The following is a 24,829-nucleotide window of genomic DNA, read 5'->3' as shown; positions in this document are numbered from 1 at the left end:
AACACCCAGCGAGGACTCGGGGCAATTGCTGCTGTAGGAATGTGTATTTGCGCAGCTTTTCTGGACTGCAGTTTGGCATCATTTTGAAAGTTGAAAATGACCCGGCAATGCACCCTTAGTCATGAACTCTAAGGATGCATTAGAACATGTGTGCACTGGTCTATGGATGTGCAAGAGTGGATACCGTAATGCTGTTAGCAACTGTAATTTTGAAATGCAAATATTCATTAATAGCATGTGTATAAACAAATTGCGATACATTCATAACACCAAGTACCATACAGCCCATGATGACACTGATGAATAACGGACACGGGACAACGGTCACAATATTTAGTAAAGTGAAGAAAGTTCAGCTTCATTAAAAAATTGTATCTATATGTGTTCGTAGCAAGAGAAAAATGCCAAGACATACATTCGGCAAAAGGTTATTAATGGTGTGATTTTAAGTCTCCTATAATTTTCTAATTTTTTCTAATACATTACTCCATATAATATAAAAACTTAGAATATAACATTTTAAACATCAAGTTTAGCTTAAGCAAAGTATAGCTAGGAAGGTAACACAGTTTTATAAAAACAAAACCAACTAAAGATAATTCTCAAAATATGATTCTTTTGCATTATTCACTGTTTTGGATTAACCATGCCCCAAGTCTTCTCCATTCCCACAGACAATCAAGAATTGCCTACAGCTGGCTACAATGGCCGACAAATCAAGTACTACAGGCTCTGACTGGGATTAAGTGGCTGGTGACTGATAGCATGCATGCAAAGTGCATCCAAGAATCTCTGGCACAGAAGAGGAAAAAATCCCTAAACTTAACTAAGAATTCCTGAGGGCACCACGTGTATCTCCAGTGCTGCGGGTTGGGCATCAGTCTACTGGGGAGGTTTAAACAACTCCCAGGGATGCTGCAGACACTGTCATTGGCAGGCATAACTGCAGCTTCTAAAAACCTTTTCTTCCATCTTTCCTTTTTTCTCTCCTCAGAACCATATAGGTTTTTGACATGCTGTTTCCCAGAAGGGGTGCTACGGCATGAATCAGATGAATAAACCATTGAGAGGGTTGTAAAGGCCACTGCACAGGTGTCTGACTGGCACCCGGTTCATTACGTGTTCTTGGCGTCATACGGCAGCAGGTAACAAAAGCATGAGGCTGGAGGTCAAAGGCAGAAATGCAATGACCTTGTGGCGTATTTTCATGAAACAACGCCTGAGAGCTAAATTAAGATGAGGTTTAAGCATAAAACAGGTTCTAAACAAAGACAACTTATATGAATATAAGGCACGAAACTCCCAGACACAGGGCTCTGAAGTTCCATAACTCAGTGAAGTAGCGTCCTACCTGCTACTAGACTATTAAATTCACTTCTTGAAGCTACAAAGTAGGGCAACATGCTCTTAGTACAAACAGGCAGGAAAAGAAGCAAGAACTCAATTCAACCTCATCACGCCCCTTGGTGCAGGTGGGGCGTGTAAAATTATGCTTGGACGTGAGACTTGGAACAAAGGCCAGTGGAACATTTAAAGTCTACTGAGAGGTCACATGCCCAGTCATTCACTCTCTACTAACCAAAGTGGCACCACCAATGGGTTTTTGAGTCTGGTGCCAAGTGGCAGGTGCTTCCGGGTCCAAGTTTGAGGTGCTCGAGGGTCGCAGGCTATGCAAAACGCCCTCCGGCTGTGACTCTTAATTTTTTAAACTAGCCTTCCGCCAGATCATTTAGCTGTGATAAGCTCGATCAGTGGTATTTAAATGTCTTGGGACTTCCCTGGCGGCTCAGTGGTTAAGAATCCGCCTACCAATGCAGGGGACACGGGTTCGATTCCTGGTCTGGGAAGATCCCACATGCTGCGGAGCAACTAAGCCCCTGAGCTACAACTACTGAAGCCCGCGCGCCTACAGGCCGTGCTCTGCAACAAAGAGAAGCCACCGCAATGAGACACCCGCGCACCACAACGAAGAGTAGCCCCCGCTCGCCGCAACAAAGACCCAACGCAGCCAAAAATAAATAAATAAAAAAAAAAGATGTCTTGATCCATTCCACGTGTGTGAGCTATGGTTCTGAAAGCTAAAGGGCACTGCGCTCCAGGCCCAGTACTCACACCAATTCTGGGAGCAGCCGAGAGTGAAAAGAAGCCACATTTTCAAGTGAAAATGTTCATTTTCAGGCAATGATGGCCTCATATTCATCAACTCGATTCCAGGTAGATATTAATAAGAAATTGGGATATTGAGTGCTAATGACTGTGTATCCTTTGCATAATTACAATGACCTCAAGTGCTTCCAAAATGCCAAACTAACTGATTAAAATTAGTCCTGCTGAAATTATAATATCCCAATTCAAATATCCTGCCCAAATATACTCTCAGAACTATGTTTGAAGATGGATTTAGAGAAGACAAATAGCACTCAGTGCCTGATCCAGGGCCAAAGTCACTGCAAATTCACGTTTAAAAGCCTTCACTATGGCTCCTGTTCCAGTTCGTAGGAACCTCTCTGTCTTCCTGTTTCTGGATCACTATCTGGTTTCCATTGCTGAGAAAAAAAGAAAAAAAAAGCCCTCAGCCTAGTTTTGTCTAACATCACCTCTGATTTCACTTGTTTGTTCTTTTTTGGCCTCCGCCATCACACCTTGCAGCTGGAGGGTTGCGATTGGATCACCGGCTGCAGCACCCTTGGCTCTAGCGCCCCTGTGAGTGCGGCTACAGAGAACGTGCCTGCAGCCCTTAAAGCCATCAGAAATGAGCCCCACAGCATCCACACTACCAGTGGTTGACTACCCCTCAGCTGAAATCACATAACCTACCCAGCACCCAAACTTTCCAATCCGTTTTATTTATAAGAGACTTTAAGTAAAATCTGGTGAGTAAAACTGTAATGTACCTAGTGTAACAACTGTCAAAGAAAAGCCATTTAACTTCTTTAGGGCGGAAGGCAGGAGAAAGCATAAATACTGTCCAGGTCTGCAGTAAATCAGTTCATTGTAGAAGAGTTTATTGAGATCACAGAGTAGATTCCCAGAGAAGGAATTAAGATAGTTTCTCGCAGCATGAACGAAATTGTTACACGTGTATAGATACACACACGTACAGAGCTATATACACATATACAGCTAATCAGTTTAATTCATATATACATACGGAGTGAAAGAAAGAGAGAGAAAAGAAGGAATAGGAAGGGGGAGGAGGGGAAGAGAGAGGGGGAGGGAGGGGGGAGAGACCAACCATCAATGGTAATAAATACAGCAACAGAATCAACAGTTTCAAAACTCAATTGTGCAGAATTGAACTTATTTTTCTAGCTTATAGGATTAAAACTGGATTTCAACCTAGAGGTAACACACTGCATTGACATTAAGAATAATGTCAGGCTGTGTAAATATTCTTCCAAAGAATATGTGGCATTATTAGTGAGAGTAAGACATAACTGTTATGTTTAAGGAAAGAAAGCCTTTATTTGTTCCCTATACAATCATAAATCAACCAAACACGGCTTTCCCTTGCCCTCGAGCCACCATTACAACGGGAGTTTTGTGTAAGCTCCTTGTTTGTACAAAAGCCTGACGATATAGTCTTGAGGGGTAATCCTAAAGCTGTTAGACCGAAATTAAAACAAATCTTACCGGTAGATCTGGGTTTTTAAGACAGCTCTATTTAAAAGGGCCATGCTGATTATAGCAGGAGATAAGCCCCACACAATCGAGGGGTGATCACTTCAGCAAACATGGGCATGGCATTGTAATTTTCTAGTTTTCACCTTACAGAAGAGCAAAGATCTCACAATCACTTTGTGAAACAGCGGCAAATTCCTCAAGACTTAACAGTCCTGGTATGCAAAAGCCTGAGTACGAGGTTGGCTTTATCTTTTTTTTAACCTTAAAAGTAAGAAAGAAAAATGCATGCTCACAGGTAAAATGGCTTCACCTGTCACCAAAACAGAGCAGGACAGACAAGGAAGGGCGTTCTGTCCTATTTTTGCATCCTTAAATCAAATGGGAACTTGATATCATGGATTGACAAACATCTGGATTGTTTCCAACTTTTTGGATTTTCTTAAAATTTCATCTCTGTCCCTGCCCCAACACATACATATCAATAATCAACACACCACAAACATAACGCATCACAGTGGTCTAGACACCATGTTTTGAAATTTTAGAACAGAACGATTGAAACTGTCCAACGTCTATTTCTACCTCCTTAGATTCCATGTCTCCATGTGGACTCCTGCATATTTTCCTTGTCTATATCTATAGCTTCACGATCCCCCTTCTTTATTTCTGGTTCTCTTCAAGCCCGGCTTGGAAGACTCCAGTATTCCCCACACTGCTCTCCAAACTCACTTCTCAGCAGCGCATTTTTGTTTTGCTTGATTACAGCACCAGCGTTCAATCACCAAGCAGTCTGAGAAGAGCTGGGGTTGGCTAGACCCTGGAAATGCACCCTGACTCTTCTGATCTGGGCAGCCTTGGCGTGTTGGGACAGTGAGAAGACATGGGCCCTTGGCGGCAATGAGAGTCTGGGGGTGGGAAATGAACAGGTGGGGGCTTCCGTGGGTGTAGAAAAGCATGCAGTTCCTTTGAATCTGCTTCTTGAGCCAGTAAAACAAAATTCCTTCGTACTTTGTGTAGGTGTTATGGTTGACTGGGAGGATTCCCTGAATTCAAATGACTCTTTGCAAGCTTGAGACTGGAGAAAAGAAGCCTTTTTGAGAAGTGTTTTGCAGTTGAACTGCGTCTGTTGTCTGTTTCCAACAAAAATACTTTCTAACACAGTGTCACTAAGTGTTGGTTCAGCAGTGACGGACTTAATACACTAGGGGAAATAAGAAATGGATTTTATTAAGTTTATTAGCAGCTAAAAACACGATATTTCAACAGTGGGAGGAAAGTGATCCACCCACACCATTTGAGTGGAATGAACATTTGGCTTTAACTACAGCTAATATGTGAAACCTAAAACCTAGTTTTCCATCTAAAGACTGTTGGGGGTCCATTTTTACACTACCTTGATCAAACCAGGAATTAAAGATCAAGCTGGCTCCCTCCGGTCCTGAGGGGTACTGGTATTTCTCCAGTCACCCCTCTTCACATCAGCATTTCCTTAGGCTTATCTTTCCCTCCCACCTTAGCTTAACTTGGCTCCCAACCAGGGATGCATTTCTACCAATCAGATGCCCCAGCTCCCCTGCTGTAAGACAGGAGGCTGAGGGAAGTAGAGTAGGCACCAGCGCTTCTGCGGGAGCCTTGCACAGGAGGGTCACTGATCTCTGAGGCCACTCTTATTAATACAGACACGGTCTCATTGGTGAGCTCAGCTCCAGCCAAGACTAAGGCTAAGCAAGGAGGCCTACATATGCTGCTCAGGTTTTAAAGAGAAACGATACATGTGAAAAATAATGCTACCAGAAATGTTCATTGGAAACTGGTTCTGGGCTGGGGTCTTAAGCCCTTCATTTAATCCTCACAACTACTCTTGGAGGGATTTCCTACTATGACCTTCCTTTTACAGATGAGGAGACAGGCTTGGGAAGCAAAGGTGGTGAATGGCAGGGCCAGGGGCTGAGCCTGCACCGCTCTGCCAGGAGCCCTTCCTCTTGACCACTGTGTGTCCAGCATCACGACTGCAGCCAGCACTTCCTCCTGCCTCGTTGGGTCACTGACCCCTTGCACTAGAATTACCTTGGTGTGTGTTTAAAAAATGCAGATTCCCAGACCCCACTCCACAGGTTTTGATTTAGCAGGTCTGGGATGAGGTCCAACAATCGGTCTTTATAACCCACACCCCAGGTGATTCTGAAGCAGAGAAATGTTTGTGGATTACCGAACTAGGGATGTAGTGGAGACATGGGGATGGGGTCTCCCAGGACTGAGCTGGTGGAGGAAAAGGGGTGCTCCTTACAGATGCTCAGAAGAAAGTACAACGTGGAGATTTTGAGACAATCCACAGTATTGTAAGAGTTTAAAAATGAGACCACCCCAGTTCTCGTCCCACCTTCTCTATGACCCTTCCTGTTTGTGCTAATCCCCAGTGAATAAACTGCTTTCCAGATTCCTTCAGCTCCAGTTTGGATCCCACGGTTATACTCTGTTTTGTTTTATGTATCTTTCCTTTATTTTACAGGTGGTTATTGCATAAACACTATTTGAAAATAACTGTGGGGATACGAAATAAGTGACAATTCTTACATACAAAGATGCTCAGGGCAATATTATGTATAATGGTGAAAAAGTATAAACAAACAAAATGTCCAGCAGTAAAAGATTAGTTAAACTGTGCAGATATTCTAAACAATGGTTCGAAGCATATTTAATGATATGGAAAATGCTCACATTATGTCAAGTGAAAAAATAATTCTATTTATATGATTTTATAAAAAACAAAAATAAAAACAAAAAATTGGAAGAGAATACACCTAAATGTCAGAGTGGGTCTCTCTGGGTATTCAGCTTATGGATAATTTAAAATTTTCTTTTTATATTTTTCTGCATGTGATTAATCTTCATCATAAACCATTTTCCTATTAAAAATGTCATTAAAGAGGCTTCCCTGGTGGTGCAGTGGTTAAGATTCTGCCTGCCAATGCAGGGGACACGGGTTCGAGACCTGGCCCGGGAAGATCCCACATGCTGAAGAGCAACTAAGCCCTTGCACCACAACTACTGAACCTGCACTCTAGAGGCTGTGAGCCACAACTACTGAGCCCACGAGCCACCACTACTGAAGCCCACGTGCTTAGAGCCCGTGCTCTGCAACAAGAAAAGCCACTGCAGTGAGAAGCCTGCGCACTGCAACAAAGAGTAGCCCTGCTCGCAGCAACTAGAGAAAGCCTGCGTGCAGCAAGACCCAACGCAGCCAAAAATAAAATAAATTTATTTTTATTATTATTATTTTTTTGCGGTACGTGGGCCCCTCACTGCTGCGGCCTCTCCCGTTGCGGAGCATAGGTTCCGGACGTGCAGGCTCAGCGGCCATGGCTCACGGGCCCAGCCGCTCCGCGGCATGTGGGATCCTCCCGGATCGGGGCACGAACCCATGTCCCCTGCATTGGCAGGTGGACTTTCAACCACTGCGCCACCAGGGAAGCCCATAAATTTATTTTTTAAAATGCCATTAAAAAATAATAGCAGCAAAGAAAGAGAAAAAGTGACAGTAAAAGAGAGACAAAAGATCTCCTCAAGGAGCTTAAAATTGAATGTGGGTCTTCCCTGGTGGCGCAGTGGTTGAGAGTCCGCCTGCCGATGCAGGGGACACGGGTTCGTGCCCCGGTCCGGGAAGATCCCACATGCCGCGGAGCGGCTGGGCCCGTGAGCCATGGCCGCTGAGCCTGCACGTCCGGAGCCTGTGCTCCGCAGCGGGAGAGGCCGCAACAGTGAGAGGCCCGCGTACCGAAAAAAAAAAAAAAAAAAAATTGAATGTGGACCACGAGCAAGTTGTATGTGGAGTAGTTACTCCTACCTGTGCTCCCACTGAACCTTGACCTACCCATTCCAGCACTGGTCACGTAGCAATTCTGCATCACTGAACTTGGGCCTGAAGGACTGACTCTCTGCTGGATGGTGAGGGTGGGGGCTGTGTCCTCCTTGGTCATCCCGGTACCCACTGCACCCAGCAGAGTGCACACACAGGGCTGCCTCTCAATACATCTTTATTGCATAGTGAATGAATGACTTAGGTCTCACTTCCCCAACTAAGTTAATGGTGCTCGGAGGGCCGGGCTCACACCATGTATAATATTTCTGAATTTCTTTGAACACCAGTGTTGGGCATACAGCAGGTGCTTAATCAAGACTTGCTCGTCTGATGGAGATCCTATCACAAGGAAGCTTGCCGGCTGAGAGGAACCAGTCTCCCAGATGTCTTTCCTGGAGCGCACGCACCACTGCGGCATGTGTATAACTGTAAGTGCCTCGTGGAACGGAAGAGCTGACTTTGTTTGCTGAGAGAAGCATCTAGGTAGTCCTGGATCTTTATCTGCAAAAGCAGTCATGCCTTAACATACTGCTCCACCCCACACCCATTTTGGAAAAAGATTGATAAGCATAATGATGATGTTTTAATGTATTTAATTGCACATTCCTTATGTTCCTGCAGAGTTGCCAACCAGCCACTTCAACATCCAGCGGTTTACTTGTAGTAACTTCTCCCCCTTTCTCTTGCCAGGGAGCATAATTATTCTTGCGGTAATTCCTCTCTCTCTCTGCTCCCCTTCCCTCTCTCTTTTTCTCAGTGTTTTTTTCCCTTTCTGGGAATTACTCTAAATGGATATCTTTGAAAAGAGGGTGGCAGGCTGCTTTTGGTACAGGACTTACCAAGGACCCCTTCATCAAAGAAGCCCTTGTGACCACGCTCTGGACCTGAGCCAATCAGATCATCTCGCTGTCTGTTTCTGAAAAAACTCTGACCCTGGTATGCAAGTCGAGCCGGAATCTGCAGACAGGCTGACTGCACTCTTAGGCCAACCTGTCTTAGCTGACTGAAAAAACGCTGAAGGGAAAATTACCTGTTTGGCTCCAGACGGAATTAACTTTTTTTTTCTATATACACACACAAGTATGTTTATTATTTTTTGTTTAAAAGCGTTTGCCTATCTAATATATTCATTAATGTTATCTGGTCAGTACTTGAAACATTTTGAAATATGTGCAAATGCAATAAGGCTACAAGGCCTGGAGGCAAAATAAGATGAATTTTCTAATTAAATGACAGAAAACTGTTTGGGGATTAACGAATGGAGTTCTGTAATCTGTTTACGGGCGCTGCTCCATGCAGGGACATATGGTCCATGTACAGGCCCTGGTGGCTTAGGGGGCCTGGATACCAACCAGCCCAGTCCCTCCCCTACCCCTCTTCAAACCTCACACACCTTGACTCAGATACTGCAGGTAGGTGGTGAGGCCCCAGTCTCAGCAGATCCACCCCTGCCCCTGTCCCTTCTCAAGCAGCCCAGAGCTCGGCTCACCCACTGGGAGTCCACTGTCCCAAGCCGGTATCTTCCTGCCCTAGGTGCCAAAGAAATGCCACAGAATTTTGAGTAAACTTATCTTCTGAGCAGAGTCCTTGAAAAGTCTTACATTCTCTTGAACCCTCAGGCCCACGTTTTTGACATTTCTAGACAATTCCAGAAAAAGGTCATAATTGAGAAATATATTTGATAGTTGCTATCTGAGAAAAGGTACCAACACGTTTCTTTCCTGGACCCATTCTAGAATTTTCCTCTGAAAACTCAGGCATGCGGATGCTGCACACACAGTGTGGCTCCTGCACGCTGGCACTGAAACAGAGAAGATATGACCTTTGCCCTCAAGGGTAGGGTCTGGACACCTCCACACCTGGTATCTTCAGGATTAGTGTGAATGCTTAAAAAATAACAGTTTTGGGCTTCCCTGGTGGCGCAGTGGTTGAGAGTCCGCCTGCCGATGCAGGGAACGTGGGTCCGTGCCCTGGTCCGGGAGGATCCCACATGCCGCGGAGCGGCTGGGCCCGTGAGCCATGGCCACTGAGCCTGTGCGTCCGGAGCCTGTGCTCCGCAACGGGAGAGGCCGCAGCAGTGAGAGGCCCGCGTACAGCAAAAAAAAAAAAAAAAAACAGTTTTATATCACTAATGTGTTAACAATGGCACAACGTACAGGTGATAGAATTATTGTGCCATGTATTTTTAATTTGTACTTTCCAGAATTTTCCAAAATTTCTATAGTGAACTTTTACTTTTGTAGGAATATAATATGTTACTAAAAAGAAACTTCTTGGGAGCACTGCACAGGCACATTCCTGAATTACATCGAGTCGAGTTAGGGACAACAGGCCAGGCGACATCCAATAATGGTGAAAGGGGGTCTGAATCCAAAGAGGGAGGAGGGGGGATTTTAATGAGTGGGGCAGCCTGAGAGTCACAGCTGGCTTGGGCTAACTTCCTGGAGTGTTAAATCAAGTAATAACAAAAATATGACTGTGTTTTACATAACGAGGTTTCATAACTTCCTGAGAAGTAAACAGTCCCTTCCCCCTTGGTTGTTTCCTCCTATGGAATGTCTACCTTCTTGCTTTTGGCTCAGCCTTTCCCCAAAGTTTTCTTTATCTACACAGAAGCACGATGGCCCAAACAGAATACCAACCCTATTCTCTCTGGTGGTCCAGCTTGCACAACAGGCGCTATATCAAATTGCAGGAAGGTATGTGCTCCCTTCTCTCCCTGGCTCCTAGCTTCCTACCTGTGCTGTGTGCAGAGTTCTTCCTGTTACAGATTTAGAGTTGACCCTGGAAAGGACAGATGAAAATTCTCTGATGGTTTGAGTCACTCTGACCTAAAGGGTTTTCTCCCACTTTTACAATCCCCACGAGGTCCTGGACATAAGCTGAAATTGAGGCTTTCCTACCCATTAAAAAAAAATCAAATTCTTTTCATATAATAAATTCACAGAGAATGATCATACTCTGTTCCTGGCTACTTCAACTCTGGGTAGGCAGAACACAAATCAGGGGGAAAAAGTCTATTTTTGCCCTTGCACAGTCTCTTTTCCCATACCAAGGGGAAAAGAGCTCATTTTCATTGTAATTGTATTTCTGAATGAGCAATGAAAAAATGATAGAAAAAATTTCTTGCAAATAGTGCATGGCATGTTATAAAACTATTAGATAACAGTAATTAGAGGTTTGGTTTCAATAGCACACGGTTAATCTGGAGGGAAAATGCTCACAGTTTAAGCACAATAAACTCTAGGATGTGCACACTGTCTACCATTTTGAGAATAGTAACTCTGAGAGAAAAAAAAAAAAAAAGTTAACTCATTCTCCTTTCAAAGTGGAGAAAAGTGGCTTGGAGATGTTAGTTCTTTCTGGTTATGGGATTAAGGGTTGTATTATCTTTATATTTAAAAAAGTGAAGCTTCTTGGTTACTTCTCTCATGGACACAAACCTGGAGAAGGAATTCTTTTTTGCAAAAATAAGTTGTAAGTCTAACAGCTGGTAAGACATATCACTCTGTATATGTTATAGGTAAACTCTCCATATATTGCCATCCTCTTAGGGGCAGTGTCTATGTTATGTAATCTTATCTTTTTAAAAGGTGATTTTTTTCCCCAATGTATAACTAAATCTGATTTAATTTTAAGAAACTTTCTGTAAAATACATGTACCAATCAGGAAAAAAATCTTTTTTTCAGGTCACATGTCTTACTTTATTGATTTGTAAAATATGGTTTCAGAGCCCACAAACTATAGACCTCTAACATACCAAAAAAAAAAAAAAAGTGGTGGGTGGGGAGGATAAAGTCCATATAAGTGAAATGAAGGACCACGACTAAGCCTGTGTTATACCTGAAGCCAAACCACCACAGCCCCCATGACATGAAATTTAAGGAGGTAAATAGCAGACATTGACCCAGCACCACAGTTCTTTCTCGCCAATAGACTGATCCTGGAGTTAGATACTTTGGCACAGAAAACAATCCACGGTTTACTATGTGAGGGAGACCTTTAGTCTGAAAGTTGTTTTTCACGTAAAGAAAGCAGGCCTTATAAACTCTGGTTGCCATAGCAGGGGAGGAAATACAGTTCTAGTGGGAATTTTCCCAAAGAATATTTCCACCGAGGGAGAATGATACCTTCAGCATTTTCAAAGATTTCTCAAATAAGCACAAAGGTCAGAAAGTGCTAGAGCAACAGAAATGCAGTGGATGACATCTGTGCATTATTCTTTCGGGAATTGTGGCTGGTGAAAAGGAGACTCTTCTGTAATTAGGATATTAAATGCTGTCGTAGAGTAGCTGACAGTGTAATTCAAATAGCACAGACCAGGAAGGGACACAGGGGAGGATCAGAGGACAAAATGGAATCAGTGTGACAATGAAAGAGGAGGCTCTGGTTGGAGCCAGACTGGGCTTGGCCCTGGGAACTCCTGACCATGGGTTTCACCACAGCTCAGGCAGGGAGGAATTGGTAATTGACACCTGGAAGCTCCTCATGACTGCATATTATGGTTTCTCTATACCTGTTTCCAGTTTATAGTTCTTTATGTGACCTATGCATAGTCATGCCTACACTACAACTTTGGTCCTTCTCAACCTGGGAAGAGAGACCTGCCTTTTCTCTGAATTCTGAGTTAAAAGAACTCTTTAGTTGTAGTCAAGGAGATGTACCTGGCACCTGATTGGATAAGACCAGGTAAATAGTAGCCATTAGAGAATGCTGTCTGACCTCTGCCTACTCTACCATCATGAAAACTCATCGTGAAGATGGTGGTGTGAGAAGACATGGAGTTAGCACCTCCTCACAACTAGGGCGCCTGACGGCCACTGGTGGGGGAACTCTGATGCCCAAGGAAACAGGAGGAACCTCAAAGTGAACCGGTAGGACGTAGGGGGACTGAGGAGGGAGGAGAAGTGGAGGCCAGACAGGATTGGCACCTCTGAGGCTGGGGAGATCAGGAGAGGCAGGCGGGAGGGACTCTTCAGGAAGGGCGGGAGGGGAGCAGAGGGCAATCGCCTGGCCCACTCGGGCCAGGGAGCCTGCTGAGCTCGCAGGCTTGTACCCCCCCACAAAGCCCCATCGAAGCCACGTGGGTCCTGGGGGCATAGGAGGGAGATCTGGGACATCAGGAGAGGCAGGTAGGAGGGGCCCTCCCAGACCAGAGGAGTGGGAGAGGAGTGGAGGGTGATTGCCCCGCCCACTCGGGCACGGGGAACCCGCTGAGCTCCAGGTGAGGTCCCCCACCCTCTGAGACCGGGGAGGGGGGCACGCCTGGGAGCCTTCTGTTCCTTGAGTCTAAGCCCCACCCCCCACAGCCCCCAGGGCCTTCTCCAGCCCTGTGAGTCCTGAGCATTGGCCCCGCCCACCACCCAAACCTCGCCCTTGCTTCGGCCCCGCCCTCCACAGCCAAGGCCTTCCCCTCCCCTTGTTTTTCTTTTTTCTTTTCCCTCCTCCTCTTTTTTACTATTGTGATACTGATGTACCTTCCAGTTGTTGATTCATCTATATTTTTATTTTTATATTCTTCCTAAAATATCTGTTAGTTTCCTAGTCTAATTTTAATTTTTACTTTGTTATTGCTTTCTTTTTTCCCGCCTCAGGCGGCTTGCGTGATCTTAGTTCACAAGTCCAGGGGCAGGCCAAAGCTTCTGCAGTGGGAGCTCCAAATCCAAACCACTGGACTAACAGAGAACCTCAGACCCCAGGGAATATTCATTGGAGTGAGGTCTCACAGAGTTCCTCATCTCAGCACCAAGACCCAGCTCTACCCAACAGCCTACAAACCCCAGTGTTGGAAGCCTCAGGCCAAACAACCAGTAAGACAGGAACACAACCATACCAATTAAAAAAAAAGAAAAAGAGAGATGGCAAAACAACATGCCAAGTGTCAAGATGAAGGAACAAGGTAAAAACCTACAAGAGCAAATAAATGAAGAGGCAATAGGCAATCTACTTGAAAAAGAATTCAGAGTAATGATAGTAAAGATGATCCAGAATCTCGGAAACAGAATAGTGGCATAGACTGAGAAAATACAAGAAATGCTTAACAGAGATTTAGAAGAACTAAAGAACAAACAAACAGAGATGAACAACACAATAACTGAAATGAAAAATACACTAGAAGGAATCAATAACAGAATAACTGAGGCAGAAGAACGAATAAGTGACCTGGAAGACAAAATGGTGGAAATAACTGCTGAGGAGCAGAATAAAGAAAAAAAGAATGAAAAGAATTGAAGACAATTTCAGAGACCTCTGGGACAACATTAAGCACACCAACATTCGAATTATAGGGGTCCCAGAAGAAGAAGAGAAAAAGAAAGGGTCTGAGAAAATATTTGAAGACACTATAGTTGAAAACTTCCCTAACATGGGAAAGGAAATAGTCACCCAAGTCCAGGAAGCACAGAGAGTCCCATACAGGATAAATCCTAGGAAAAACACACCAAGACACATATTAATCAAATTAGCAAAAATTAAATTCAAAGAAAAAAATATTAAAAGCAGCAAGGGAAAAAAAAAACAAAGAGTAACATACAAAGGAATTCCCATAAGGTTATCAGCTGATTTTTCAGCAGAAACTCTGCAGGCCAGAAGGGAGTGGCAGGATATACTTAAAGTGATGAAAGAGAAAAACTTAAAACCAAGATTACTCTACCCAGCAAGGATCTCATTCAGATTTGATGGAGAAATCAAAAGCTTTACAGACAAGCAAAAGCTAAGAGAATTCAGCACCACCAAACCAGCTTTACAACAAATGCTAAAGAAACTTCTCCAAGCAGGAAACACAAAAGAAAAAGACCCACAAAAACAAACCCAAAACAATGAAGAAAATGGTAACAGGAACATACATATCGATAATAACCTTGAATGTAAGCGGATTAAATGCCCCAACCAAAAGACACAGACTGGCTGAATGGATACAAAAACAAGACCCGTATATATGCTGTCTACAAGAGACCCACTTCAGACCTAGGGACACATATAGACTGAAAGTGAAGGGACAGAAAAAGATATTCCATGCAAATGGAAATCGAAAGAAAGCTAGAGTAGCAATACTCGTATCAGATAAAATAGACTTTAATATAAAGACTGTTACAAGAGATAAGGTGGGACACTACATAATGATCAAAGGATGAATCCAAGAAGATATAACAATTATAAATGTTTATGCACCCAACATAGCAGGAGCACCCCAATACATAAGGCAAATGCTAACAACCATGAAAGAAGAAATCAACAGTAACACAATAATAGTAGGGGACTTTAACACCCCACTTACACCAATGGACAGATTATCCAAACAGAAAATAAATAAGGAAACACAAGCTTTAAATGACACAATAGACCAGATAGATCTAATTGATATTTACAGAACATTCCACCCAAAAGTGGCAGAATACATTTTGTTCTCAAGTGCACAGAGAACATTCTCCAGGGTCGATCACACCTTGGGTCACAAGTCAAGCCTCGGAAAATTTAAGAAAACTGAAATCGTATCAAGCATCTTTTCTGACCACAATGTTATGAGATTGGAAATCAATTACAGGGAAAAAACTAAAAAACACAAATACATGGAGGCTAAACAGTGTGCTACTAAATAACCAAGAGATCACTGAAGAAATCAAAGAAGAAATAAAAAAATACATAGAAACAAATGAAAATGAAAACATGACGACCCAAAACCTACAGGATGCAGCAAAAGCAGTTCTAAGAGGGAAGTTTAAAGCAATTCAATCTCACCTCAAGAAACAAGAAAAATCTCAAGTAAACAATCTAACCATACACTTAAAACAACTAGAGAAAGAAGAACAAAGAAAACCCAAAGTCAGTAGAAGGAAAGAAATCATAAAGATCAGAGCAGAAATAAATGAAATAGAATCAAAGAAAACAATAGCAAAGATCAATAAAACTAAAAGCTGGTTCTTTGACAAGATAAACAAAATCGATAAACCCTTAGCCAGACTCATCAAGAAAAAAAGGGAGAGGATGCAAATCAATAAAATTAGAAATGAAAAAGGAGAAATCATAACCGACACTGCAGAAATACAAAGGATTATAAGAGACTACTACAAACAACTATATGACAATAAAATGGACAACCACAAAGAAATGTACAAATTCTTGGAAAGGTACAATTTTACAAGACTGAACCAGGAAGAATTAGAAAATATAAACAGACCTATCATAAGTAATGAAATTGAAACTGTAATTAAATATCTTCCAACAAACCAAAGTCCAGGACCAGATGGCTTCACAGTGAATTCTATCAAACATTTAGAGAAGAGCTAACACCCATCCTTCTCAAACTCTTTCAAAAAATTGCAGAGGGAGAAACACTCCCAAATTCATTCTACGAAGCCACCATCACCGTGATACCAAAACCAGAAAAAGATATCACAAAAAAAGAAAATTATAGACTAATATCACTGATGAACATAGATGCAAAAATCCTGAACAAAATACTAGCAAACAGAATCCAACAGCACATTAAAAGGATCATACACTATGATCAAGTGGGATTTATCCCAGGGGTGCAAGGATTCTTCAATATATGCAAATCAATCAATGTGATACACCACATTTACAAATTAAGGAATAAAAACCATATGATCATCTCAATAGATGCAGAAAAAGCTTTTGACAAAATTCAACACCCACTTATGATAAAAACTCTCCAGAAAATGGGCACAGAGGGAACCTACATCAACATAATAAAGGCCATATATGAAAAACCCACAGCCAACATCGTCCTCAATGGGGAAAAACTGAAAGCATTTCCACTAAGATCAGAAAGAAGACAAGGATGTGTACTCTTGCCACTCTTATTCAACATAGTTTTGGAAGTCCTAGCCACAGCAATCAGAGAAGAAAAAGAAATATAAATTGGAAAAGAAGAAGTAAAACTGTCACTGTTTGCCAATGACATGATACTATACATAGAAAATCCTAAAGATGCCACCAGAAAACTACTAGAACTAATCAATGAATTTGGTAAGGTTGCAGGATACAAAACTAATGCACAGAAATCTCTTGCATTCCTATATGCTAATGATGAAACATCTGAAAGAGAAATTAAGGAAACACTCCCATTTACCATTGCAACAAAAAAGAATAAAATACCTAGGAATAAAGCTACCTAAGGAGACAAAAGACTTGTACTCAGAAAACTATAAAACACTGATGAAAGAAATCAAAGATGACATAAACAGATGGAGAAATATACCATGTTCTTGGATTGGAAGAATCAATATTGTGAAAATGACTATACTACCCAAAGCAATCTACAGATTCAATGCAATCCCTATCAAACTACCAATGGCATTCTTCACAGAATTACAACAAAAAATTTCACAATTTGTATGGAAACACAAAATACCCCGAATAGCCAAAGCAATCTTGAGAAAGAAAAATGGAGTTGGAAGAATCAGGCTCCCTGACTTCAAACTATACCACAAAGCTACAGTAATCAAGACAGTATGGTACTGGCACAAAAACAGAAATACAGATCAATGGTAGAAGATAGAATGCCCAGAGATAAACCCACGCACACATGGGCACCTAATTTACAATAAAGGAGGCAAGAACAAACAATGGAGAAAAGACAGCCTCTTCAATAAGTGGTGCTGGGAAAACTGGACAGCTACATGTACAAGAATGAAATTAGAACACTACCTAACAGCGTACACAAAAACAATCTCCAAATGGATTAAAGATTTAAATGTAAGACCAGACACTATAAAAACTCTTAGAGGAAAACAGGAAAAAGACACTTTGACATAAACCACAGCAAGATCTTTTTTGACCCACCTCCTAGAGTAACGGAAATAAAAACAAATATAAACAAATGGGACTTAAAAGCTTTTGCACAGGAAAGGAAACCATAAACAAGACAAAAAGACAACCCTTAGAAAGGGAGGAAATATTTGCAAATGAAACAATAGACAAAGGATTAATCTCCAAAATATACAAACAGCTCATGAAGCTCAATATTGAAAAAACAAACAATCCAGTTAAAAAATGGGCAGAAGACCTAAATAGACATTTCTCCAAAGAAGATATACTGATTGCCAACAAACACATGAAAGGATGCTCAACATCACTAATCATTATAGAAATATAAATCAAAACTACAATGAGGTATCACCTCATGCAGGTCAGAATCGCCATCACCAAAAAATCTAGAAATAGTAAATACTGGAAAGGGTGTGGTGAAAAGGGAACCCTCCTGCACTGTTGATGGGCATGTAAATTGATACAACCACTATGGAAAACAGTATGGAGGTTCCTTAAAAAACTAAAAGTAGAACTACCATATGACCCAGCAATCCCACTACTGGGCATATACCCTGAGAAAACCATAATTCAAAAAGAGACATGTACCACAATGTTCATTGCAGCTCTATTTACAATAGCCAGGACATGGAACCAACCTAAATGTCCACTGACAGATGCATGGATAAAGAAGATGTGGCACATATATACAATGGAATATTACACAGACATAAAGGGAAATGAAATTGAGTTATTTGTAGTGAGGTGGATGGACCTAGAGTCTGTCATACAGAGTGAAGTAAGTCAGAAAGAGAAAAGCAAATACCGTACGCTAACGCATATATACGGAATCTAAAAAAAAAAAAAAATGGTACTGATGAACCTAGTTGCAGGGCAGGAATAAAGACGTAGACATAGAAAATGGACTTGAGGACGGGGTGGGAGGGTGAAGCTGGGGCGAAGTAAGAGTACCATCGACATATATACACTACCGAATGTAAAATAGTTGGCTGGTGGGAAGCAGCAGCATAGCATAGGGAGATCGGCTTGGTGCTTTGCGATGACCTAGAGGGGTGGGATAGGGAGGGTGGGAGGGAGGCTCAAGAGGGAGGGGATATGGGGACATGTGTATGCATATGGCTGATTCTCTCTGTTGTGCAACAGAAACTAACACAGTATTGTGAAGCAATTATACTCCAATAAAGATCTATTTAAAAATTAAAAATAAATAAATAAAATAAAATAAATTAAAAAAAAAGAAAACTCACTGTTGAGCAAAGGAAGCACAGCTGCCACCTGCAAGCACTGAAATACCTCAAGGTGACTGTCTAACCAATGAGTGTAGAGATCAACTCCCTATCTTTGCAGGTACATGGTATTAAATTCATCCTTTCCTGTGGCTTTTCTTTTTGCACCATTCTAAAATGCATAATCTCTAGGAGTTGGGTCTAGTGGTCTAGACTATCTCTAGGGTCCCAGACTCTTATTCCGATTCTTTGTTTTAATGGAGAGATGGACAATTTTAGTTCTTTTATTGATCCAATTGACAAAGGTGACTATACCTGCCTCTAGTGAGACCATAAATTTTAGAGTAACAATACTTTAAATGATATCTTAACTGCTACCCCATGATGCCTAACAGGGTCTGAATAGTTTGTTTTACAATTGTTCCTCCCTATCTCTCAGGATCATATGAAGATAAGACAACACCTCTACTGCCTCGAGTCATTTGGAAGAGAATGCTCTCTAAATCCAAGGAATGGTATGATTTCTATGATTCTATGAAGACATTTACAGGATTCATAGGGATAATTAACATGTGTTTCTCTGCCTCTCTCACTATATATCAATATCTCTCTTCCCTTCTTAAAATGTGCTCAATATTCTCTCAAGGTGCACACTTCACTACCACATATAAAATTGCTTAATGCTAATAAAATTGCAAAGGGCTTTGCCCTAACAATTCCAATCATGCTACTTAAAGCAGTTAATGAAATGAAGGAGATAAAAGAACTAGTTTCCAGAGTTCAGCCTAGGTGTATCTCGGGCAGAACATCTACAAATACTTGAGGCCGTGTGTTCCAACAGGAGGGACTTGGGCTAATAGTTCTTAAAGCAAAAATCTTGTGGCCAAGAGCATCTGTACTAGAAATGTTTATGTACAACCAATCAGGCTTTATTGGGTGGTGCAGTGAATCAGACTCTAGGAGATCACCCCAGGTAGGCAGCGGGTTGGATAGAAGGCAGTGGTTGACCCACTGGTATTTAAAACAATTTGAAGGTCGCATGCATCTTAGCAGACCACAAACCCATGGGCTTGCTTCTCTCACCTTCCACTGACCCTTCCTCTTAAGGTGCAGGATACACTGCTGGGTATTCTCCCTTTCTAGACTGCCCTTGGTGGACATTACAGGTGAATTTCAACCAAATTCCAAAGTGAGAAAAAGAGAGCCTACTGCTTCCAGAACTGGCCCTGCACAGAGCTGGTCTGGCCCAAAGTCTTACCACTTAGTAAAGAGCAATACCCACTGCATAGTTACCTGCTTAATAGTGGCGCTTGGTAGGAATGGTTCGTAACCTGTTTGGGACTTGGCCATCTCTCAGTGGAAATAATATAGTACTAGAATTACAATACTCACAGCCTAGGCAGAAATGCAAATTAGACTGTTTTGTTTGGCTTAGTTGATGTTTGAAAAAGCTTGGATTGAATGCTTTAAGATAGTCCATGCACACCTTGGTTCACCCCAGGCCCTCCACTTCCTGTTGTGTAACATTTGGCCAGCCCCACCTGGCCCATTTATGTGACCCACCTGCTCACTCAGATATCTGACCTCTGGTCTAGAAGCGAAGGTGCATCTTTCAGGGTCTTTCCTTAGTAATTATTCAACACTGCTGTCTTCCCCCTGTATGATTAGTTAACCAGCAGGGAGTTAATTGTTGAGTACCTACTGTGTGTCTGCAATGCTAGATGCTGGCGTCACAGAGGTTACTCCCTGCCTTCTAGAAGCTTGCTCTCTAGTCCATGCCCCGGCCCGTCAGTGCTCTTTCTGATAAAAGACAGACTACCATCCCATGAAACCTTTCTTCAGTCCTTACAAAGAAAGTGACCACAATCTTAATTCTTTTCTCTCCCCTGAAAGGATGAGCACTTCACACCAAACACCAGTTTAAGCACTGAAATTATTCTATAGGACTACGAAACCTGCAGCATCCACGTTTACAGTTCAAACAGATAAAGAAGGGGGAAAAACAACTCACATCTAGGAGACAGTAGAAAAAGAAGAGAACAAAACACATGTTCATACACTTGCCCTTAAAATCAGGGGAAAACCAATTGGGAAACTTTCATTTTCTTGTTGGATGTCTATTAAAAAAAATCCCATGCGATACGTGTGTCTATGGAAACCTTCGTTATCTCAAAGATAGGTAGGTACTAAAGGCCGTCGTTGCCATGGAACGAGCAGTATTTGCTTTTTATTCTATTGCACAATATCTAATTACAGAGACCCTGATAAAATTATGCATTCCTAAGCACAAATTAAGGCCATTCTACAGGAGCCTTCATGCACATACTTTATTTGTCAAATTTCATTAAAAACAAAAATCAGGGATGACTTTGGGATAAGCAGTCTAACCAGACTCATCCCCTTCCAAGATGGAAATTTTCTTAAGTCTGTATTTGGCCCTGATGGAGTGTCCGAGGTGAAAGGTCAGTTCACTTCCTTTATTCTCCCACAAAAGCCTAAGTCGAAACTCTAAAGCCCCTTCTCCCATTGGATGCACAGGATACATATTTAAAAATCAGTCTCTTTGTTTCCTCTGGAAATACAATAATCAATTTAATAGCATGGAAGGCTGAGCTGCTCTTCTGAAAAGATAACATGTTACAAAATACAGTTGATACCCCTTCCCCCGTAGCTTGTGCTTCTGCCCATGTTTCTATTCTTTTACTACATATTTATGTATCTATAAACAGGTGTACTATTTTTTTTAACATAATGCTCTATACGCAGCACTTCAAAAATTATCTTTTGACTCAACATAATAGTTCCAGGATGCATATGTGTGTGCACACGTGTGTATGATTCGCTTATGTATTTTAACTACCAAACAGTGTTCTGTTGTATTGACCCTCCCCCACTGATGAATCTTTATGTCGCTTTTAAATTTCTGCTGTTCCAGTGTTGCAATGAACATACTGGTACGTGGCCTTTTCTCAGTACCTGCAAAGATTTCTCTTAAAGTATTAAATTGGAGTATAGCTAAATTAAAGAGAATCAATGTCTAGATCCCTAACTTCCATATGTATTTTTATTTGTTGAAGCCAGTCTTCTGAGACTATGCCTGTGATCCAAGTAACACGCCAGCGTTCTTTCACCACCGTGTTTCCTCAGTTGCCTTCTCCCACTTCACTAAGTTGCTTTGCCCTGGGTGTACTGGCTCCCCAGTGCCAAGTAAAGAGACGACACAATAGGAATGACTGCTGGAAGTAGCTGCCCCTTTCATCAAGGACCACGGATCCAAGCTGGAGCTTTGAGTTTCTCCCAGTTTTACACATATTCCTGTGAAGGGTGATGCACGGTGCTCAGTGGGTAATAGGATGGTCTGAATTCAGACATACTGTACAGTGGAGTGGTGCAAATTTTGACAGTTTTTGTTCACTGAAAGTGTAATAACTTTACCTTTTTCATCTCCAAATTTATTTTCAAAGAATGCAGCTTTCTTGATAGTCTTGTGGGGACAAAGCAAAGAAAGTGTCTGAAGATGTACTGATGGTGGCAGCACCTTACACCTGCCTTGTGACAAATTCACAGAGAGGCTTGACGCTCTCTGCTCCATACATCCACCTCCTTCCTAGCTTCCCAACTACTTCAGAACTAGAATTCAGAGCGGCGAGCTTCTCCCAGGGACATGTACTAATACATCTGTTTAAATGGAAAAAATGAAATCAGACTTGTTCTATCAGAAAACGAGTCCACTTGGATTGTTTCATGGCACAGTGAAGACTGGTTTTGCTGACTGGGCTATCAGAGGATGTTTCCATTATTTAAACGAGCTCAATCTGTTGCTTCAAGGTTTTGAGGATATATTTAAAGTGCATAAGATAATATCGTTGTCTTCAAAAATGTTCTATTGGCAAAGATGGATCAACGTGAACAATAACTTGATCCTCCCCAACTGTTTCCAAGTATATTTGGTTAAACAAGGTACCTCAAAGAGAAGAAGAGTAGCAGGTGTCATTTGTGTGAGATACTTGTGTAGACAGTCACTTAGGGCACTTCCTGCTTTTGGAACAAGCAATAAAGAACTTGTCGGGCAATTTCCCTGCATCTCTGCTGAGGAATATAAGTCTGGGGAAAACGTGATTGGCTCAGGTAATATGATAACACCTATTACTGTAGATGAGTCACCAACTGTAGGAATAAAATAGAGTTTATTTAAATAGCTCTTTTGTTGCTATAGACTGAGAATCTAACCACCTTAGGAAAAAGGGCGTAGCCTCTCTTGGAAGTCCGTCTCCTCATCACAATTCTGAAATGTAACCTCAAATCTCATCGCTGGATGACAGAACTGCTACGAAGTATTTAGGATGCCCCTGTCTGCTTGGGTGATGCTGCGCTGAGGCGAGCATGTCAGCAGCCTATGGTAGAAGGAGTGTCTTAAGTAGGAAGCCTAGTGCTGCCTCCACCGTGACCAGCCGTAGGTCACTTCCTCTCCCGGGGCCTCAGTTTCTCCTTCTGTGAAATGAGGGGATGGAGCACATATTCTCCTGAGGTTCCCTCTCATCATCCTGGCCTTGGCTCATCACTTCCTCTCCAACGTGACTACAAGGCCCAGGCTGGTGCTTCCCCCGGGACCTGGCATTGAATTGCCACCGTACCCTACACCTGGACCAGGTGAATATGACTTTCCTTCTGGAGAACTTTTCAAAAACTTCCTGGTAGAGATTCTAGGTACAAATGGGTAACACACAGGGAACCCTGTTCAGCCTCCAAGGAGCAGCAGCATGACTTTAGATACTTCACAGGAACCTGAGTTTGCCAGAAGGAAGCAGCCACACTCTCCTTAACCCTTCTGAGAGCTTCCTTTTACATGGCCTGGGCCTCCGAGCAGGGGTGGAGAAGAACTAAGCATGTATCAAGCCTTTCAGAGCTCAATAAATATTTATTCTGCTCCCTTACCAATATTCTTATGTTTTATTCTAGGCACCCTAAGAGAGAAAAAAAAAAAGCTAAAAAGGGTACTTGTGGCACATAATAAAAATAATCCTTGTTTGCTTTATACATATGTCAAATAACAGAGAGTTTCTCAAAGTACTCCCCCCTCTTTTTTTCTGTGGTACGTGGGCCTCTCACCGCTGAGGCCTCTCCCGCCGCAGAGCACAGGCTCCGGACGCGCAGGCCCAGTGGCCATGGACCACGGGCCCAGCCGCCCCGTGGCATGTGGGATCCTCCCGGACTGGGGCATGAACCCATGTCCCCTGCATCGGCAGGCGGACCCTCAACCACTGCGCCACCAGGGAAGCCCCACTCCCCCTTTTATAGGAACTGTTCAGAACGGTAGGGTGATCCCTGAGCAGGGAGACAGGAATGGGATGTAGATGGACCTCTCCCACGTATAAGAGTAGATAAGTGTGCAGGCTCCCAAGTCTGGCTGCTTTGGTTCAGATCTAGCCTCCACCACCTGTTGGCTGCGTTGGGTAAATTACTGAATCTCTCTAAGCCTCATTTTCTTCATCTGTAATTTGAAACAGCCTCATAGGTTTCTTACGAGGATCAAATGAAATAAGCAATGTAAACTCACTCAGCCCAGGGACTGGAGCATAGCAAGGACTAAAATATATTATTACTATATTTTTATCATGTCACCCTACAATTCAGGCATATTAGGAAGTGATTCCCTTGACTTATTCAGTCGGAAAATCTAGCAGTTAAGCAGTCAAATCTGTCATTTGTGATAGCAATACATGCTGAGTTTTCTTTCTTCCTAGGAATTTTTTTTCCCACTATAAAATGGAAAGCCAAATCAAATTTGCTCAGCTAATTTTGGCCTGAGAGGTGTACTTAGGACCCTCAACATTTGCCTTACAGGTCAGGCTTATCAGCTCACGCTTGTTAGTGCGAAAAACTCCTTTCCTATCACTGCTTCTGCCACTTTCCTTATCCTGTCTTTCTTCTGGAACAAGTGGACTTGCAAGATACTTCAGCCCCTGATTTGGCAAACACACTTGTTCTGTGAGAGAGCGTTCCGCCCATGTGCACAACCGCGGGTCCCAGACATTGGAGGGTTTATCAGAAAAAGCCTTTCTTCTGCAGGCGCCAGGGCATGGAGAGCAGGGCCCCTGCTGGCTGTCCCCCTTCTAATGAGGACTGTCCCACCACTTCCGAAATATGGCTTTTAGGGAAACCAGAATAAACGTAAGGGACTGTACTATATTTATCAACCCTTGGGGCAGCCTGAGAAATATTCCTAGCTGGATGAGGGGCAACATGAATTTTAGAACATGGGTGGAGGAGAGGCAGTGACTTTTGTTTAATACAGAGCTGTTGGAAAATCTCTGTCATGATAAAATTTCT

At 42.5% G+C, this 24,829-nt stretch overlaps 1 protein-coding gene across 7 annotated transcripts in view; it reads right to left on the bottom strand.

The window, feature by feature from the left end:
- The window catches only part of VTI1A (vesicle transport through interaction with t-SNAREs 1A), a 357,353-nt gene that overhangs the window by 53,971 nt on the left and 278,553 nt on the right, over positions 1 to 24,829 (bottom strand). The window contains exon 9 of one of the 7 annotated variants that reach the window (XM_029201290.1): positions 4,007 to 4,825. The exons of the other annotated variants lie outside the window; for them this stretch is intronic. Coding sequence (XP_029057123.1) covers positions 4,777 to 4,825 — 49 coding nt within the window. The 3' untranslated portion in view covers positions 4,007 to 4,776. Of the gene's footprint in view, positions 1 to 4,006; positions 4,826 to 24,829 lie in introns of those variants that run through there. 7 annotated transcript variants of the gene reach the window in all.

The sequence above is a fragment of the Monodon monoceros genome, unplaced genomic scaffold (genome assembly GCF_005190385.1).
Source record: "Monodon monoceros isolate NGI ecotype Baffin Bay Population unplaced genomic scaffold, NGI_Narwhal_1 Super_Scaffold_4, whole genome shotgun sequence".
Classification (NCBI taxonomy): domain Eukaryota; kingdom Metazoa; phylum Chordata; class Mammalia; order Artiodactyla; family Monodontidae; genus Monodon; species Monodon monoceros.
This window is presented reverse-complemented; position numbering and strand designations above follow the sequence as displayed.